Raw genomic sequence first — 21,193 nt, forward strand, 5'->3', positions numbered from 1 at the left:
AGTTTGAGCCCCAAGCTAGAATTGGGCTCTATGCTAGCAGCTCAGAACCTGGGGCCTGCTTTGAATTCTGATTTTCCCTCTCTCTCTGCCCCTCCCCCACTCATATTGTCTGTCTGTCTGTCTCTCTCTCTCTCTCTCAAAAATAAACATTAAATTTTTTTAAAGAATTCAAATAAGGTTCAGACACTCCATTTATTTATTTACTTACTTACCTACTTACTTATATCTTTACAGTTCTTTTAACGTAATGATCTCGTCCCTTTTTTAAGGAAAGGATCTGGTCATTTTCCTGTCTCATTTCTCACATTCTGGGTTTTAACTGCATGCAACTCCACAGTGCATTCTAACATCCTCATTGTATTTCTATTTGTTACAAACTGCTGGTTAGAACGAAATCCTTGTTAAACTAGGGGAGGAGGAGGCAAGGATACATCTTCCTTGTAGTGGTTAGGAGTAATCACTGAATTTAGATTTGAGGAGTCTTATTTACCAATTATAAACAACAGTTCCACATTAACCAAAATGGATTATAGGCACAGATGACATTTCAACAATAACTAGCTGAGAAAATTAATATGAAAGGGAGAAAAAGGGAGGGAGGAAGAGAGAGAAAGAGAGAGAAAAGGAAAAGAAGGAAAGAAAGGAAGAAAGGAAAGGAAAGGAAGGGAAGGGAGGGAGAGAGGGAGGGAAAAGAGAGGGGAGGGGAGGAAAGAAAGAAAGTTAGTAACAACATCATAGCATTTGGAGAATCTCAAAGACTGTAAAACTATTTTTGCCCTGTTTGGTCTTGTCCTTTTTCTTGGCATAAACTCTGTTGGTAATACTCAAGAGCCATCAGCAAACTCATCACTGCTCTCAAACAAAACGCAGTAGTAAATTCATAATCTAGAAACTAAAGACTACATATATGTCATTTACTTTAATATTGCACAAGTAATAATACACAAATACCTATCAAGTCAGTATTAATGATCAGTTCTTTTTTTGTTTGTTTTTTGTTTTCTTTTTGGTTCCTATGGCTTTAAATTTTCCTTTTTTTCCTCTCAATGAATACAAAAACATTGAGAGAGAGAGAGAGAGAGAGAGAGAGGTGAAACAAAAACAATGATTCAAGGTTCCTAGTCTGTGAAAGGTTTTTTTTTTCTCAGTAAAACCTGAGTGGGTTTTAAATAAAAAGTAAAGTATATTGGAAACAATAAGAAAATAGCACCAAATTATAAAAGCAGTGTGTCAGACACTACTATTATTCTACCAAGAATCCTTGTTCTCACCTTCCACACAACTAGAATTTTAGCAGGACATGTGGTTACCTGACTTAAAAAAGACTTTCCATGCGGCAGCTGGGTGGCTCAGCTGGTTAAGCATCCAACTTCCGCTCAGGTCATGCTGTCATGGCTCCTGGGTTTGAGCCCTCAATCGGGCTCCTGGAGCCTGCTTCCAACTCTGTGTCTCCCTCCCTCCCTCCCTGCCTCCCTCTCTCTCTCTCTCTCTCTCTCTCTCTCCTCCTTCCCCACTCACGCTCACTCACTCGCTCGCTCTCTCTCTCTCAAAAACAAACATTTTTTAAAAATTTAAAAAAAAAAAAAAGACTTTTCCCAGCTTCCCTAGCAAAGTGCCTAACTCCAGATCACCACCAAGTTATCAGTACGGAGCGGTTCAGGGGTCCTTCCTAAAGATACAGGTAGAACATTGCTGTTGCCTTTTCTTCTTCCTTCCCCCTGGGCCCTGGGCCGTGAGATAGGGCGAGGCCACGTGTAAGCTGCAGTGGGTGCTCTTCCCAGCTGGTCTGTAAGCTACCTGTCCCGAGAAACCAGAAGTGGAGGCTGGCAATCTCCTAAGGCCGTCACACAGCATCACTTCTCCACAGTCTGCCGCTCAAGCCCGTCACAGAGCACAGAACCAAGGGGGAAGGTACACAGAGCCCTCCCCCGACTCCTCAGCGAGAAGTGGCAGAAACTTAGGAATCACGTTTTAAAACCACTATACTATACTATATATTTAAAAAACAGGGGCCTGACTTCAGCTCAGGTCACGATCTCACAGCTCTTGAGTTTGAGCCCCACGTAGGACCCTGTGTTGACAGCTCAAAGCCTGGAGCCTGCTTCCAAATTCTGTGTCTCCCGTTCTCTCTCTCCGCCCCTCCCCCGCTCATGTTCGTTCTCTCTCTCTCTCTCTCTCTCTCTCTCTCTCTCTCTCCTTCAAAACTAAACGTTATGAATGAATGAAGGAATAAATAAATACCAAAAAATGGAGGTAGAATTTGTTTTTTGCCATGACCCTGTGGTTACAAATCCACTCATGTGCACACCCACTTCTTACGGAAAGTGTACACGTGTATCAAGGCCCACGGGCTATGACAGTTACAACTGGCTATACTCCTTACCACCTGGTTATCAAAAACAGCAATGCACACTCAATTGGGATTTTTAAGGACTAAGAGAAAACTTGGATATATACAAATACCAACCTGGCATGAAATTAGAAATGAAATTCCATGAAATTGCTATACTAAACACATCTAAGGGTGGCTTGGAGAAGTACCCGAAATAGTGCTGATAAATCAAGGAATTTCTAAAAGTCGTGCTCCAGAAGCCTCTTCATGGCAGGATAAATTTAAAAACTACACGATCAACTTTATGAAACTTTCACCAACAGAAGATCGTGGACATTCCACATGACTGAAAACACGAGCAGGGTCTCTATTACCTAGAAGCCTCTGGAAGTCATAGTGAGCTATCCACCCAACTCTCTCCTCTGACAAACCCCACCTTTCTTTCCCAAGAACTCTCTAACGCGTCATGCACTCGAAATACTGAGGAAGATCAAGTGGCAAAACGTTAATTATAAAAACATATATCATAGCATCTACCAATGACAGTATCTCCTGAACTGCTATTAAAGCAATTTTAGCCAGTAAAATGGGAAACAAATGTAAGAAGCAAAATCAGCCTATTATAAATGCTCATTGAGAGAAACTCTTACCTGGGTGCTTCCTCCACCACTTTCTGATTTCTTCGCTGAATTGAGCATTCTCTTTCATTGAGCCACAAAGCATTCCCATGTTTATCACCTAAAACCTGACAGAGTAATACCACTTGAAAAAGTATCAGCCATAACCTATCAAGCATGCACCCAGTTAACATTTACTCTCACCACGCAGCAACCACTGGTTCTTACCACGCGGACCTCACAGAACACGTACCTCCCAAATATGTTCCTCTTTTGGTTGGTGTTAATAGATGAAAACTTTATTTACAACTCCAAAACTCACTAAAATGTTTTAAAAGACTTGAGGGGGAAAAAAATTCTTATGTTACATTTCCAATGTACTGTGTAAAAAAATCCCATCAATTGTACAAATTTGGTGAAGGACTCTGAGTGTTGATACATTCTAGGGATCAGTGATGACTTAGGAAAACCATGACTGTTATTACAACTATCTGTTTGTTTTTAGTATCATTAAATATCTGTTGATCAAGAAAGGCTATTTTATTTACATCCAATATGTAATCTGTTATTTATATATGGATGTTTTTACCGTGCTTTATTTTTGTTATAGAAAGTAATAAAAAGTCTGGGGTTAACATTATCATTTTTCCCATTTGTAATACTGAAAAATGAGCTGGAATTACCAGATAAAATAACAGAACACCCAGATGAATTTGAATTTTAAATAAACAACCAAAAATCTTAATAAAAATAGGTCCCAAATACTTACAAGAACATACCTTCACTTCAAAATTTAAAAAATCACTGTTTATCTGAAATTCAAATTTAACATGTATCTTATCAGCTAAATCTGGAAACCCTAAAACATGCTCTTGGTTAATATTTTTGGACAAAATTTTTGCTTTTAGGAACCGATTAATATATTTTCATGATTAAAGAGTAGATACCTATTATGGAACACATACATTAAGTTCAAAGAAGTAAAATCTACTCTAGAAGGCTTAGGCTAGGCAATAATTTTAACTCATTTCTCTGGGCAAGTCAGTTTGCTTCCTTATGCATTGTAAATAGCAGATAGCATAATATTTTATATACCTGCAGAAAATATGAAAATTAAAAAAGATCATAGTTATAGCAACTGTGTGACAAACTATTAAATGAGTAGTTAACATATGAATGCAAACTTAATTTTTAGGAATAAGACCTATTTAAACCTCAAGAATGATCCAAGCAAAAGAAAAACACTACAGTAATAAAATATCAAAAATTTCAAATTTTATTTTTAAGACTCAAAGGTGACTGCACGAAGCACATCTGAAAAATAGTTTAACACTAAATTTATTCTACTTTTCATTCTAGTTGACAAGGAAGTGAAGGCAGACTTTGCCTCCAAGAAATTAAGCCATAACCAAGAATTCTCACAAGTATTTCTAACTATAACATATTAGATTCATATACAGAATCACGTCTATTTTTCCCTGAAGTCTGTGTAGTCTCCTAGTTCTTCTTATAAAGTCTTGTCATTTCCTAAGCATTAAACAAAACTAATTTAAGAAGCATTTATTCCATTAAATAAATGAAGAAACTAACTGACCAGACGATATCAATAAAAAGTACTTGTAAAGGAAGTTAATCCTTAAATACATCATGAGGGTTGGGTTTTTTGTTTTTTTTTTTTTTTAAGTCATCTCTACACCTAATGTGGGGCTCGAATTCATTGCCCCGAGGTCAAGAGTTGCATGCTCCACTGACTGAGCCAGCCAGGTGCCCCCACCATGATTTTAAAAAAACAACAAAAACGGGGACGCCTGTGTGGCTCAGTCAGTTAAGAGGCTAACTTCGGCTCAGGTCATGATCTCACAGCTCATGGGTTCAAGCCCCGCATAGGGCTCTGTGCTGACAGCTCAGAGCCTGGAGCCTGCTTTGGATTCTCTCTCTCTGTCCCTCCCATGTTCATGCTCTATCTCTCAAAAATAAATAAATGTTAAAAACAACAACAAAACTTTTAATATAGCCTCTTTACCAATATGCAGGTACTCAATGTGGAAAAGTTTTCCAGATATACTGCTTACTAAAAAATGCTTCATGCTAACAGTGTGTCCACATAATGCAAGCTATTTAGCATCCCTGGATCCAAACCACAAAATTCCAGTAGTGCCCAGGTTGAGGGACATGGGTTTAAACCAACCAAAGTTGTGCCATGGCCAACACCAGTGCACAGCTTTGGGACAAGAGAGGACACAGTCTGTGACCGCTCATGTAAAAATACTAAGCGATACGTGTATATATACTTCAGACTCCATGGCAGGATATTCAAAACCAGTAACAGTGCCTGCTTCTAGGGACAGAAACCAGGGGACTTGGAGACAAGGGTGAAAGGAATGCTCACTTTTCATTGAATATCCTTTACTGTGTGCACAAATCACCTCATATAAACGAATATATACAAATTGAGGAAAATAATTAAAAAACCTCCAAGCACAGATCAGATACCTAGCAACATCTCTGTTACCTATTTAAGTTATTAGGAGACACTTTCTCACCTAGATTATATGCCATGGGCTAATGAAAATAAACTAAAAGCTGATGTAGATATATAATTACTTACCACAATTTGACAAATATTTATAGAGTATTAGTAATGTGAAAGACATTGGCCTGGTTGCTGGAACCAAAAATGAGTAAGACCTACTAACTGCCTTCAAGGACTTCTTGGTCTATTGGAAAGGTCAGAAAAAGATAAAATAAAAAGTATTCTAATAGCACAAATAAGTGACAGATGGGGAATACAAAGAAGGGGAAATTATTTTTGCCTGTAAGATCTTACAGGAAAGACAGCTCAAGTAACTCCCCTAAAGTACAGACTTAAATATCTAGTCATCTACTCAGCACCTACAGTTTGATACCTCAACTGTGATTTATTCAACATCACACCTTGATTTCCTCACCAAAACATGCACCTCTCAGAGTTTTTCCTTCCTCAGTGAAAGAGAGTCCCAGTGTTCTAATTCCTCAGCCCAAACCCTAAAGCCATCCTTGATGCCTTATACTTTCTCTTATACATCACATCTGATCTGATGGAAAATCTGGTCTACCTTCACAAAGTATCCAGAAGCCAATCACATCTCCTCCATCATGGCCCAAGTTGCCATCATTTTTCACCAAGAATTACAACCAAAAAAAATCTCCTATGAGAGCTCTCAACCTCAACTGCTGGTTTTCAAATACTAAATAAGAGCTGGGGCATCTGGGTGGTTCAATCAGTTAAGAGTCCAACTGTTGGTTTCAGCTCAAGTCATGGTCCCATGGTTAGTGAGTTCGAACACTACACTGGGCTCTGTGCTAACACCGTGTAGCCTGCTTGAGATTCTGTCTCCCTCTCTCTATACCCCTCCCCTTCTTGCTCTCTGTATCTTTCTCAAAAAACAAACAAACAAAAACCAAAATAACAGCCAATAAATACTGTGTGGCTCCTGTTTGGGTTTTTTTTTTTTAACCTTGTTGAATGTGGTTATTTATTGCAGTGTCATATCCTTTTCTCATCATCGTAAGTTTGATGAGCAGGCATTATACAGTCTTTAAAATACAGAGATCTCTGCATCAAAAGAACTGCTTTTAAGGAACTACACATAAGAAGTCTCATCCATAGCTCGGCCAAGTTTGAAAAAGAGATTCTCATCTTGAAAAGAAAATGTTTATATTCTACTTATGGAAGGACACAAACATTAGGGCCTGGAGGATAGATTGTGGGAGCTCACATCCAAAGATGGCCTTCACATTCAACAATACATTAAAAGAACCATTCACCATGATCAAGTGGAATTTATTCCAGGGATGCAAGGATGGCTCAATATTCACAAATTAATCAAGGTGATAACCACATTAACAAAATAAAGGAAAAAGATCATATGATCATCTCAGCAGATACAGAAAAGCATTTGACAAAATTCAACATCTATTCATGATAAACACTCTTAACAAAGTGGGTTTAGAGGGAACGTACATCAACATAATAAAGGCCAGATGCAAAAAACCCACAGCTAACACCATACTCAATGGTAAAAACTGAGAACTTTTCTCAAAATCAAAAAGAAGACAAGGATGCCTATTCTTGTCACTTTTAGTCAATAAAGTGTAAAGTCACAGCCACAGCAATCAGACAATGAAAGGCATCCAAACTGGTAAGGAAGAAGTTAAAATGGCACTATTTGCAAATGCATGACACTATACATAGAAAACTCTACAGACTCCACCAAAAAAATAAAATAAAATAAAAACTATTAGAAGTAATAAATGTATTCAGTAAAGCTGAAGGATATAAAATTAATATACAGAAATCAGCCACATTTCCGTATGGTAATAATGAAGTAGCAGAAAAAGAAATTAAGAAAACAATTCCATTTATAATTGCACTAAAAATAATACAATACTTAGGAATACATTTAACCAAGAAGATGAAAGATCTTTACTCTGGAAACTTAAATACTGATGAAAGAAACTAAAGATGTCACAAACAACTGTAAAGCTATTCCATGCTCATGGATTGGAAGAATATTGTTAAGATATCCTTAGTACCCCAAAGCCATCTACAAATTTAGTGCAATCCCTATCAAAATATGAACAGCATTCTTGACAGACTACAAACAAATAATCCTAAAATTTGTATGGGATTGCCAAAGACTGAATGGTCGAAGCAATTTTAAGAACAAAAAAGCTTAAAGATATCACAATTCCAGATTTCAAGACACACTACAAATGTGTGGTACTGGCACAAAAACAGACACAGAGATCCATAGAACTGACCAGAGTGCCCAGAAATAAACCCATGATTTTATGGTCAATTAACCTATGACAAAGGAGGCAAAACTATACAATGGGGAAAAGACAGTGTACACAGTTAATGGTGCTCTAAAATTGGACAGCTAGATGTAAAAGAATGAAACTGGATCACTTTTTTTTTTAAGTGTATTTATTTTGAGAGATGGGGCGGGGGCGGGGGAGCGGGCATGTGAGCTGAGGAAGAACAGACAGAATCCCAAGTAGGCTTCCCCCCTTGCAAGCACAGAGCCTGATGCGGGCTCACAAACTCATGAATCATGAGATCATGACCTGAGCTGAAAACTAAGCCACCCAGACTCCCTGAAAACGGACCACTTTTTAATACTATATACAAAAATAAACTCCAAATGAATTAAAGACCTAAACTTGAGACCTGAAACCATAAAATTCTAGTAATTTCTCTGACATCAGCCACAGGAAACATTTTTCTAGATATGCCCCCTAAGGCAAGTGAAACAAAAACAAAATTAAACTAGTGGGGCTACTCCAAAATAAAAGGCTTTCACACAGCAAAGGAAACCATCAACAAGACAAAAAGACAACCTACTGAGTGGGAGAAGATATTTACAAATGATACATCTAATAAGGGGTTAATAATATCCAAAATATATAAAGTACAAGGGCACCTGGCTGACTCACTTGCTGAAGCATGCAACTCTTGATCTCAGGGTTGTGAGTTCCAACCCCCCACCGAGAGTGAAGCTTACTTAAAATATATATATAAATATGGGATGCCTAGGGGACTCAGTTGGTTGAGCATCCAACTTCAGCTCAGGTTATGACTTCACAGTTCATAAATTCAAGCCCCAAATCAGACCCTGCTGTCAGCATAGAGTCCGCTTCAGATCCTCTGTTTTCCTCTCTCTGCTACTCCCCCACTTGTTCTCTCTCTCTCTCCCCACCCTCAAATAAACACTAAAAAAAACTTGTATAAAAAATAAAGAACATATATATATATATGTATATATATGACAACTACAGTAGTTACTAGAACTAAACATTACTAGTAATCCAGTATTATTTCTCCTCATATCTGAAAGAATACATATGTCCATGAAAAGACATAGTAATTTATGCATAGCATTAAAAAGCTGGCAACAACCTGAAGACCTGCCAACAAGAAAATGGATAAATTGCAGGTTATCTGAACAATCAAATATCACAAAGAAATTTATTTTTTATTCTTTTATTTATTTGAGAGAGAGAGAAAGTGAGGGAGATGGGCAGAGAGAGAATCTTAAGACCCATGCTCAGCATGAAGCCTGATGTGGGGCTTGATCGATCACCACGACCCTGGGATCATGACTTGAACCGAAATCAAGAGTCAGACGCTCAGCCAACTGAGACACTCGGGTGCCCCCACAGAATGATTTCTTAGAATGAACAAATAACACACAGCCTCATGGAAGAATCTCAAAGACATGATATTGTGTGAAAGAAGCAAAGTACGTACTGTATGATTTCATTTATATGAAGTTTAAGAACAAAAATAATCCGTGGTGTTAGAGGTCAGAACATCAGGCACTTTGGTAGGCAAGTGCAGGGGCTGGCTGGGAAGTGGTGTGAAGAAATCTTCCAATGTCACAGAGAATGTGCTCTCTATCTATATCTGGATGGTTGTCATACAGCTTTCCGTGTGTGCACAAGAATTTTATTGACATGCACCCAAGACTTGTGGACTTTACTAAAGAGATGCGTTAATCTCAATTTATAGTATCTAAAAACAAAAAACGAACAACAACAAAAAATCCTGCTAACTTAAAGAAATACATTACGTTCAACATTTTAAAACTACTAACAGATTATGTATGTTTCCATATTTTTCCCACTCTGGAAAATTTGAAGATCTAGACGAAATTTTCTAGTCATAAATAATATCTATTTAAAATGGTAATTAAACTTTAACAACCCACAATGACAGAATCTAGGACTTTTATTATGCCCCATCAGAAGGGGCAAGGGCAGCAAATAACTTCTTAGTTTTCTAGTTCTCTATTCACACTGAAATGAGGAAAACTATACTTAAATTTCAGTATGATTTCAATTTTGATATTTATATTTTGTCAATTTTAATTCCATTCATAGCCCTAATGTGTAAAATAGCATGAACACATTTCTGACAAAAATGAAAATTTGGGACACATCATCATCTTTTGTGTGCTATTTCAGAAAACCCATTTTGTCTTGCTGAAATCCACACCTCCCACAACCACTTTAGCAGTTGGGATTAAAATCTTAACCTGAGTAGAGGAAATTATTTACTCATCTACTATCAGCTCCTAGAATAATGCCTGTCTCAGTGGGCCATGCGGACATTCAGTGAACCGAAATAATAGAAGTCCAGACCAAGTACTTAAAAAAAAAAAAAGCCAGCTCTGAAATGGCCCAGTCTCAGAACGGGGCTGAATGAGCCTCTGGGTACAATGTATTCAGCCTGGTCCATCTTGGGACTGCTTCTTCCTGTAGGATTTTTATATCATTCCCTATGTTGACCAACATTCTGGTGCTTTGACAAAAAGTATATGCAATTCAAAAGGCAAGTGATCAATTTATGTACATTCTCTATTTTGAAGTTATTGAAACATATCAGAACAATTCACAATCATTCTAAATGGAAGAAAGGATGTGTTTCCAACAGGAATACATGATGTTATTTTAAAGTCATAATTAGAAAACATCTTAAAATGTACCAACCTGGATTTCTATATGACGAGGGTTATCAATAAATTTTTCTATTAGTAATCTATCATCACCAAAACTAGAAGCAGCTTCTTGAGATGAAAAACGAAAACCATCCCTGGAAAAAATAAAAAAAAGATCAAACTAAGAAAACAAATACAGCCCTCAATCTAAAAGAAAACAAAGTAATTAAATACTTATCGTCGCTTACTTATGAACAAAGCAAGGAAATATTCCCTTAATGCACAAATACTGGAAATGACTTGCGGTGATCCTTAAGTCTTATGCTCATCAGCTCAGTGACGTGGGTTCAGTGATTTAATTTCTCTGATCCTAGATTTTATAAATGAAATAGGACTACGAGTACCTAGTTCATCAACCATGAAAAATTAGATATTTTTAATAAACCACACAAATCACATAAAATTCCAGTTCCTCAACCCCAATATACTTTTATTCTATTACTAAAACAAAAATAGAAAAATGTATGTCCATTTGATTCAAGAGTCAGAATATGCACACAAAAATGCAAAGGGCCAAACCGGCCAACAGCACAACTGGGGCAAAACTACAGCAAAATACTCTGTGAAACTGAACACAGAGCAGGAGGATCCTTAAGAACGCTTCAGGATATTTTAAATACACACTTTAAATGTAATTGTCCTCTACACACCCATATAGGTCATGACAACTTGGTCATTTCTGAACCTGTTCAAAATTAATACTTAGAAAAGTACAATTTATAGACAGAATTATTGGTTTATATGTTTTATTCCCAAACTGTAATAATTTAAATCATTATAATTAAAATATGTCCACTAAATTCATACACTTGGGCTCATTCTGTCAGTCTATTAAAAACTCACACTTGCTTACCTAAAACTAAAAGAGTATATTATTTTCCACTCATTGATATATTCAGAATATAAAGGTTAATTCTTTTTACACATTATTAATAGTTTCTTAATCTTCAGATTAAGTATCTTTACTTAAATATAATATTAAAATTCTTCCAATCTTTTAATTTGCAAATGCTCTATCGGGCAATATCAGAAATAAATACTTTTGTTTTCGTGCTTAAAAAAATACAACATTGCAAGTAAACAATGACCAGAAGATAAATTCAAAACATATTGCAACAATTCCTGTTTCTCAGAGTTCTGAGGGAAAAGGTATCAGGTTTTCTTAGTCCTCTATTACTTCTTTGATTTAGGGGAATGGAGTTTTTAGATCTCAGGAGACTGCAAAGCTCAAAGAAACTAAACCACAATGAATTACTGTTTTCAATACCATATAACCAACTTTTTATTAGATGGGATATGATGATTCGGAAAGAAAAAACAAGGCTCTTGTCTCTGTTCTAATGACTGAGAGCTTACATTTTGCATTTAAACCAAGAATACTAAAGGTAAAAAATCAAAATCACCCACATAACTTATCAATTCTGAAAGCATCACAAGGATATTTTGGAGTTCATGGAAACTGCATTAAAAACATCATTTGTTACACTAAGTTACACATTCAATAAATATTTACTAATCATGAAACCATGTGCCTGGTGCGTATTTAGGTGACAGGAATTCAAAACTGAAGCAGAAACTGCTCTCACAGTCCTCAAAGTCTAGCAGGGGTACTCCATAATGCAGACGTGATCAATTTTCCAGTCATGCCATACTTCATTGAAACGTGGATAGAAAAAAGAAAGCCAGAGGCTATTATGAAAATACCTGAGTCTACCTCCAAGACCTTCATGATCCTCCCCCTAATTTAATATACAATAACACTATTTATTTTTAATCTTTCAGATGTTCTAAAGATTCTACAACAAGCCATAAATGCTACACACAGGCAAGATGTTACAGGAGGAAGACACTCCTCTGGATAAAATAATAAAGCAATTATTAATGGCCACCAGATATTCCTTCCAGAGAAGGCTAAAATTTTTTATGGAGTATGCGAAAAATACTTCTTCCTTAAGAAGGCAGAAGGCAAGGAGTAGATGCAGTGTAGCCTATTAACAACTGGTGACTATAAAAGAAAACTATATAGATGTTTTCTGGGCTGTTCTCTGAATTTTTCTATATTTTCAATTCTTCCAAAGTAACGGGATACAGAGGAACTTTTTAAAATAAGGAACATCTATCATTAAATCAAATAGTGTTATACTTTTATTAATCTCAACAAAGTTTCAGATATGATTTATTAAAGTGAGAGCAATATTTTAGATATTTATGGGTGTACTTATTTTTATTAATTTTATCAACATATTTTGAACCAATGTACCATTTAAAGGGATCTTTTCTAAAAATACTGAAAGCTAAATTAAAATCTTTTGGTTAATAGCAGCACAGCAAATCTCCAGGCCTAGAAATTGAAGAGTTATCTTCACCATAAAAGAATATGTTACTAACAGTGAGCCCTGGAGAAATGATGGATAAGAAATCTGACATCCCAAGAAGAATGAAAAATATGTGCTAAACCTTTCAGTGAAATTGCTATGTAAATGCCATACGAGAGAGGAAAACAGAAAAAAGTTAACGTCTGTAAAATACACATCTCTTACAGAACTGTTAAGTTGTGTTTAATATCTTTATTACATTATTCTTTCCTACCAAGAAGCTGTAGCAGATTGTCTTTTCCAACGATGGCCACGGTGGTGTCTCCTACTGCATGTATTTATGCTACATATCTCTTTTGCAAAATCATGCAACACATGAACCTCTTGCAAAAATAAGACTTAAAGTGCAAAAAAGAAAACACATACGACTGCACACAAAACAAATTATACTGAAATACAGGCATCAAAACATTTTTAAAAACAAATTTGGGATATAATACATAGGGTTCTTTATTCATAATAAGCTCCAACAAATCTAGTAATAATCACTGTTACTTAAAAGATATCTTCAACAACTATAATCTGGTAACGTGTGACTTCCAAGTGGTACCAAGTTCTAAAGATAATACCACTATTGTACTTTGTGGCCTATATTGGAGGAAACACTAAATCCCCATTAGAAGCTAGTGAAAGAAATGGGTCCTTTTTTCCCCCCTCATTCAGATGCATAAGCCTCTCCTGAATTTCCTGGGACTGGGAACTCAAAGGTTAAGAACTCCAGATCCAGTATATAAACTGCATGGAGGAAAGGATTATTTTGTCTGTATTCCTGGAACATTACTAAAACAGTGCCTATCACACAGATCCGCAAGCACTATTGTCAGTCCATGCAATGAGTTTATTACTGAGTCAGGCTCTGTACCAGTGTCACTCAGGGGGACGACTGCGGGGTTTTGTTCTTGGTTTTATGTTTTTTGTTGTTATTGTTCTTGTTGTTTTGTTTTTTTGGCGAGAGAGACAGAATATGAGCAGGGGAGGGGCAGAGAGAGGGAGACACAGAATCTGAAGCTCTGAGCTGTCAGCACAGAACCCTACGCAGAGCCTGAACCCGCAAACTGCAAGATCATAACCTGAGCCAAAGTTGGATGCTTAACCAACTGAGCCACCCAGGGGCCCCAAGACTGGGGTTTAAAAAGTATATGCCATCTCTTATCACCCCACAACACAACCAATTACTTTCTCTGATGCTCAACCAAAGAAACAATGGTGTTCTGAGATAATTTTCCTTTAGAGGTAAAATCATCTGTGCAAGTGTGCAACCTGGGGTCTTCCCATAAGATTTTAAAGGGTAATAAATTGTCTTGAGGAAATTTTTACCTTACTTGTTCACTTTAGAACCTAATTTCTGAATTAGGTTTGTACTGAACAACTTTCACGACAACTGCTCCAGTCTTCTGTCTTAGAGAGATATGGGGGAGCGAGGAGGAACCGGAGAAAGCAGAACCATCTGGAAGACCACATTACTTCTGAGTAGAAAAAGGGCACCAAAAACAACACAACACAACACAATAATTCTTTATTTGTCCCCTCTAACCCTCAAAAAAAAAAAATCTCTTCAGCCATATTTGAAAATCCATAAAAACACCAACCTAAACAGAAATGCCTAAAACCTGCTTGTCCTAGGCAGTTTTTCTAAAAAGTTATTTTTTAATCACCATGATGTCACCAATGCATTGGATTTTTTTAATCTGGTTTTAAAAGTTACTTTCGATTTCTGAAACTACTAATAAAAAACTGGTTTACATCTACAACACAGTGCACTGCATATAAAGGACATTTAGTAGTTTCCAATTCAAAAGGAAATATATGCCGCAGTATAAAATTATCAAAGTAGTTCACTATTTTTATAGACAAGCAATAGAAAGCAAGTACATACTAATGCACAAATGAAATCGTAACTGCCTTTAAATATGTTTGCTCCAAATCCTGTGACCACACTCAGAATATACATCAAATGTTGGTAGCTTTAGCCTAGAAAATAGAATCGTGACTGTAATTTTTAAAAAGACAATCCTTCGTTAATGCATAAGAAAGAAAAAACTTTTCTATAATAGAACAATCATCATCAATATATAAACAAGGAAGTTTTCTGCATAATCTCCATTTTTCCCATCTAAAAGAATAAAAATTAGGCGGTTATTGTAATTATTCCGTTATACTTTTGGTATCTGTTTACTTGTCAGTTTAATAAAAACTCCAGTAGCTGCAGTTTTCATCAAAAGTAGATTTTGGACAGCACCTCACCTGGTCTCTTCATCATCCCAGGCGATTCGCATGCCTTTCCCACCACCACCTGCTGAGGCCTTGATCATGACAGGGTAGCCTAACAGCAGGGAAGAATTAAACAGAAGTTCAGACTTTGATCATCTGGATGCATGAACATGACAACTGACCACATGTTCAATAACGCAGAAGACAATAACTAATTTATTTAAAAGTTCCTTTCTTTAGAGTCAAAAAAATAACACCAGTGTAATGGTCTCATATGTATTTTAAAAATGAGAGTATGCTCATTGAAAGAAAGACTATTTGGATCAATAAATATAACACTTCCCCCACAATTAAAATGAAACGAAGTAAACACAAATAAGTTAATCGACAATGGGTTCCAAAAATTGAAGCACATATTGAAGCACATATAGTACTAACCAAAGATAGAAGCAGCAACTTTTATGACATTGACACGTGCGCGCCTGCACACACACACACTATCCCCCCCCCCCCCCGCGTACTATTTGCATGCATAACAAATTAAATTCCCATTTTCAAAAGGAATGATTTACAGGTATTTGAGGCGTTTTCATCTGAAAAGTCACAGGGAACCCCTGCAGCTTTTATCAGCAAAAACTGACACAATGATTTGGGGAGAAATCAAGTCACATTATTCTATCATGGGCAAAGCAGAAGGTCCAGGACTCGCCTATCAACGGAGAGGCTACTGCACCATCCCACTGGCTCAACAGGGAATGTGCATGCTAGCAAGTGTGACGGAAACACAAACTAAGACCCAAACAAACGACATCTGCAGCTAAAGTTTTCTAAGAGAAAATGAAATCATAAGATTGTTGTTTTAATAAGTATTTAGATTATTATAAGGCTTTTGACAGCTTGAGTTACCAAGAAAAGTTATAAAAGTCTCCTTGCGTAGAGGTTTCCCCGAAAACAGAGTAGATACACTCATGTCTGAGACCACTTGTTTATGATCTTTTCTGAAGAAAGAAAAGATCAGTGAGCACTTAGAAGACTCTTCCTGGCCTGTGATGCTCTAACAGCACTACACTCTAGCCATAGGATCTTAGAGGAAAAGAAAGAGAAGGCGAAATGTCATAGACCTTTAGCCCTTAAGCCACAAAACATTACTCTTAACTTCAACATAGTTAAAATGGCACTTGCTTTCTAAGTGTTTCATAATTCATTCAATTTTTAAAATTCTCACGTTGGTTATATTTATGTGGGACAGCATTTTAAAAGCAGTGAGTAGAAAGATTAACAACATACTATTTTCACTTGGGGAGTGTCAGAATCCAGGAAGAGAGAAGGAACATACCCAAATAATTCTATCACTGGGAATTCAGAAGAGAGAAGTATAAGAAGGTAAGAGGAAAGCGATTAAGGAAATCATCTTCCAGCAAGGGCCATTTCCAGGAAGCTAGGAAGGAAGAGTGGGATTTGAACATTTTAGGCAGGAATAGCAGGACCAAAACAGGCAGGGGAGCATGGGATGGGCTTAAGGAACGACTAAAATAACCCAGCTGTAGAGGATCTGTGGAATGGCAGAAGAGAAAAAGAAATGAAAACATAAATTAGGGGGAAAATATGTTTCACACTTTTGCATGCCACAGATCCTGCATGGGAGTGAAAAGAAGGAGTATTTGTCTCCTTCCACGCTGTGGCCTCACAAGGAATGTCTCATAAAGGAATCAGATTGAAATCATTCAAGAATCAGCCTGTTTTTGGAACAGTGAAGAAATAATACCTAAAAATTAGAAATTGGCATGTCTAAGAAATCACTAAAATTTAAATAAAATTTAAATCAAAAATTTAAATAAATGGATCCATACCCAAAAAAACATGTTATCACTTCACCATCCAAAATGATTTATCCATACAAACAGGAAACCACAAGAGGTAAGCTAACTATATCCCATATCTCTTTTTCAGTTCCCTCTGAGGATTAGGAAATTTACAGTTATTCTAATTTCACTATTAATCTCATCTTATTTATTATGGACCCTGGTTCAAAATAAGACTGGGGAAGTGTCCTTGGTCACAAGGAACTAGAGGGGAAACAAAACACAAAAAGTAATTTGTCAATAAGAAATTATTATATGCTCTGAAAAGCTGCGTCGTCACTAGGCACAGGGCAATACAGAATAAGGCAATTATATATGGTCCCCCCCAAAAGGAGGCAATGCCGCAGGAGACCTGGCAATACATATAACCCAGGAAGACAAGATTCTCTGATGAAACTAACTTTGGAAGGAGGAAGAAACTGATGATATTACAGTCACCAACTCAATCTAATTTCTGAACAATAATTGGAAATAATATAAAGCTAAGGTCTTATATCCCACTTCTATGCCAAGGAAGTCATTAAATTTCAGACAGAACATATTTTTATGCTGTCACCATGCCATGCAGAAACTAGACGTAGCCTTTTAAAGAAGGGGGGAAACAATATTCCACACAGATGATGTTAAATATCAAAAAGCCCAGTCCCTCATCCCTACTTTCTTATTGTGTCTCTGAAACTCTAATTGGGTAAGTCAGGGGGGGCAGGAACTGGAAGAAAAAGGTAAAAAAAGATTCAACCAAAATAGACATTCCTGGAAAAATCCAAAATAGGTTTATGGCTATCACCACTCCCTCACTTTTCCACTAATGTTCTGTCTGTTCCATTCTGTTCTGGAGTATTCACTCCAGTGTTTGTCTGTGATGCAGTTCTTTAATATTTTCTTCCTTGGTTGTCATAGATTTGAAACAGAAAAACCTCCCTCATAACAAAACAAAATTCTCCAAGGTTTCTGAAAGAAGATCTCTTGGTATGAAAAGACTGCTTTAAAAAAAAAAAAAAAAAAAACCCAAGATACCTCAGGTCCTGGTGCTGTTGGCAAGTTCTTCCACAAGTTTCTTAGCCTCTCACTGGATGCCTACTCCCACTACCTGACCTCACCACCCAGAGATTCACGTGACGCTCCTGCAAACAAGCTCTACTCCAACATGCAGGGAGTCTCCATTCTTGATTTCCCTTCCACCTAAGGCTTCCAAAAAGAAACCGACTAAATACTACATGAGAAAAAACTAAATCTTTAAGAAAATACAGAAATGCAGGTTACCAAAGCACTATTCCTACCTTTCTGTCCTCAAACTTCAAGGGTAGGTCTGGTCTCCTTCCCCCCCCCTCACCCCCGCATCAATAGCAGGTCTTACTTTCCACCACAAAAGAGCAATCCTGTCTTTCTAACTCTCTACCAAATTGTCATTCATCAGCTCAAAAATATACACTCAGTAAACACTATGTGCCAAGCACCAGTCTGGCTCTGGGGGATACAAAGATAAACAAGTCAGCCAGTTCTCTGCTCTCAGGGCACTTACCATCTAGTGGAGAATGATGTGTAAGCATACATGCACCTAAACATGCACACTCATGCATAAATATGAATAGACGGGAAAAAACGTAAGGGGGCAGGGAGTACAATAAAGACAACAGAAGGATGTGACTCGGGTGATCAGGGTCTTTTTCCTTGAAGCCTCCTCTGAGAAAACAGATACTGACACTGAAACCTGACAGAGCTGGAGCCAGCCCTGTGGAAATCAGTGAGAGAGGAACATTCGTGCTAGAAGGAACGAGTTGGAAAGGCTATACAGGAGAGGGCAGCGACCTCATGTTGGGTTTGTGAAGATCACTTCTGGCTGTTCCACACGGGATGAACTATCCATGGACAAAGGGGGGCAAGGGAGACTGAGTAAGAAGCTTCTGCAATGTTCCAGGGGTGAGCCAGCTGAGCTCTGGACATGGCTGGAAGAAACAAAGGCTTACAGTTTGTTTTAGAGATAGTCAGCTTGACTTGTTGATAGTGTGGGTATGGAGGATGAGGAAAGGAAGGAAGATTCTGGGAGCTTACTTAGGCACTTTCCCATTTTGTTATAAATTACAGGTCAAAGAAGCTTTTTTATTTTTGACCAACTGATAGCACCATGTTGACCCATATATGACACAATACATAACCTCCTCCTTCAAGCAAAATCTGCCCCTAGAGTCAGCGTAATCTGGTAACTTAAAGCTGAAAAATGAAACCTTCATGATTCAACAGTCAAAAAATAAAGAATTTTATGTGGTTTTTCACTTTCAGTTTCTAGAATTAATATTTCATAGGATGACTGATGGAGATGAAAAGTGGGGGAAAAAACGTGAAAAGTGAAGAATTCCTTGGGCAATGTTCTATTTCTAATTTGATAGAGCAAATCAGAAATTTCTCCAGCATCAAAGAGAACATATGATTTCTTTTGGGAGGGGGTCAGGGGAATCTTCTTTTAAAAACAGTTGGAAAACATTTATAATTAATAGAAAGGCCTTTATTGCCTAAAAGTAGGGTTTGAGGCTAAAAGAAAATGAAGGCTATTTCAGAGAGCAGGACAGTCCTCTAGATGGACAGAATAGGAGCTGAAAATGAGACCTCAGAAGAGGGAACAAAATGGGGGGCGGGAGGATGGATCCTCATACAGCCAGGAAGGAAATCTCCAGACAACGGCTGTATATTGTAATTACAGGGAAATCAAGTATTACACACTGCATTGGTTAGAATCCTTTCCTCTACTTTAATGTAAAATAGTTCACAGGTTACCTTTTTGATTTGGAGTTTGTGTGTACATGCGTGGGAGGGGATGTCCTTCATGAAAGTGTTATTTTGAAAAGTCCAAACTATTGTTGTATACAATGTACTACATTTCAATTTACCTGATTGTTTCTTTATTAGATTCAAAAACTTTTAAAAAGTTAATACTATGCAACTGAAAATGTACCCTAATTCTTATATCACACCAGAAAGAAAAAAAAGTCCATTTGTTCATTTCCTGATGAAGAAATCTGACTGCTTAAGATGGTGTCCTTTAATTTCCTCATGAAAAATATGCCATTTTCAGTTTATAACTAGCAGGTGATTTATAGACCAACCTTTGGAACTGAATATCCTATACTCAAATAATATTCCACTCAAAGGTAATAATAATTCTTGCTTTATATAATTTTTATACTGCTTATAGCAAAATGAGTTTTAAAAAACGCTGACAATTTTTGCTTCTTCTCACTATTTCTCCAATGGCTAAAGGAGGGCATGGAGAAGAGAGTGCAAAATAGTACTTACTAAGGAAAGGTATTAATTAATTTCAGTACCTGCAAATCCTTTATTTTAGTACTGGAATACATTTCACTGTATAAACACACACTATTCGTTCTACTGTGAACAGAGGTTCAGATCTACACATACAAAGCTCCCATGAGTATTTCTGTATCTGCTGCTTGGAACCCTGTGCAAGAGGCTCTGGGACTGTAAGAGTTGGATAGGATGCATCAGTTATAAAGGAAAAAATCCAATTTCTTCACTCTTCTTTATCACCATGAGCATAACACTTATACAAACTACCATCACCTCTTCATGGAGGCCTGTAGTAGCCCTCCTTCTACAACTCCTATCACTATAGTTGGTCTCCTCGGGATATACAGTGGTCACTGGAATATTCTCTATTTATTTTTGCACCTCTCTCTCCAGCCTCAAACATTATGTTTATGTTGTACCAAAAAACCATAGATGTTTAATGAAATTAAGAACTCAAGTAAAGGAAGAGTGGAAGGTAAAAGACGGCTCAACATATACTTGCTGAATCAGAGCACCAGGTAAAGCCAGGCTTGACCTATGAAAGCTCAAAAAAACAAAAACAAAACACCTAAAAGGTATTAATATGAACATCAATTAACTGACCTATCAAACAAAATAAACTTTAACACATTTTACACAAAGATAACAAAATCCAAACACAAAATATAACATTTACAATGTTTACAATCCAATAAAAAATTAAGAGACCCATGAAATGGGATTCCTGATTGTCCCAGCCCATATAGCATGTGGCTCTGGTCTTGATCTTGGGGTTGTGAGTCTGAGCCCCATGTTGCGTATAGAGATCACTTTATGCAAATAAGCTTACCCTACAACCCAGTAGTCAGAGTCCTGGGTATATACCCAACTGAGCTGAAAATTTATGTCCACACAAAAACATGCACACAAAAATGTTTACAGCAACTTTGTTCACGATTGCCAAAAACTGGAA

The 21,193-nt window shown here is 37.0% G+C and overlaps 1 protein-coding gene across 4 annotated transcripts in view; it reads right to left on the minus strand.

Moving 5' to 3' along the window:
- PCCA (propionyl-CoA carboxylase subunit alpha) overlaps positions 1-21,193 on the minus strand; it is a 403,439-nt gene that overhangs the window by 242,852 nt on the left and 139,394 nt on the right. For all 4 annotated transcript variants that reach the window (XR_003907575.1, XM_029936479.1, XM_029936480.1 and 1 more), the window contains 3 exons: positions 15,110-15,188; positions 10,483-10,585; positions 2,983-3,077 (listed from right to left, as the gene is read on the minus strand). Coding sequence is in view for 3 of the 4 variants with exons in the window: in XM_029936479.1 (XP_029792339.1) it covers positions 2,983-3,077; positions 10,483-10,585; positions 15,110-15,188 (277 nt within the window). In the remaining variant the exon portion in view is untranslated. The remainder of the gene's footprint in view (positions 1-2,982; positions 3,078-10,482; positions 10,586-15,109; positions 15,189-21,193) is intronic.

The sequence above is a fragment of the Suricata suricatta genome, chromosome 4 (assembly GCF_006229205.1).
Source record: "Suricata suricatta isolate VVHF042 chromosome 4, meerkat_22Aug2017_6uvM2_HiC, whole genome shotgun sequence".
Classification (NCBI taxonomy): domain Eukaryota; kingdom Metazoa; phylum Chordata; class Mammalia; order Carnivora; family Herpestidae; genus Suricata; species Suricata suricatta.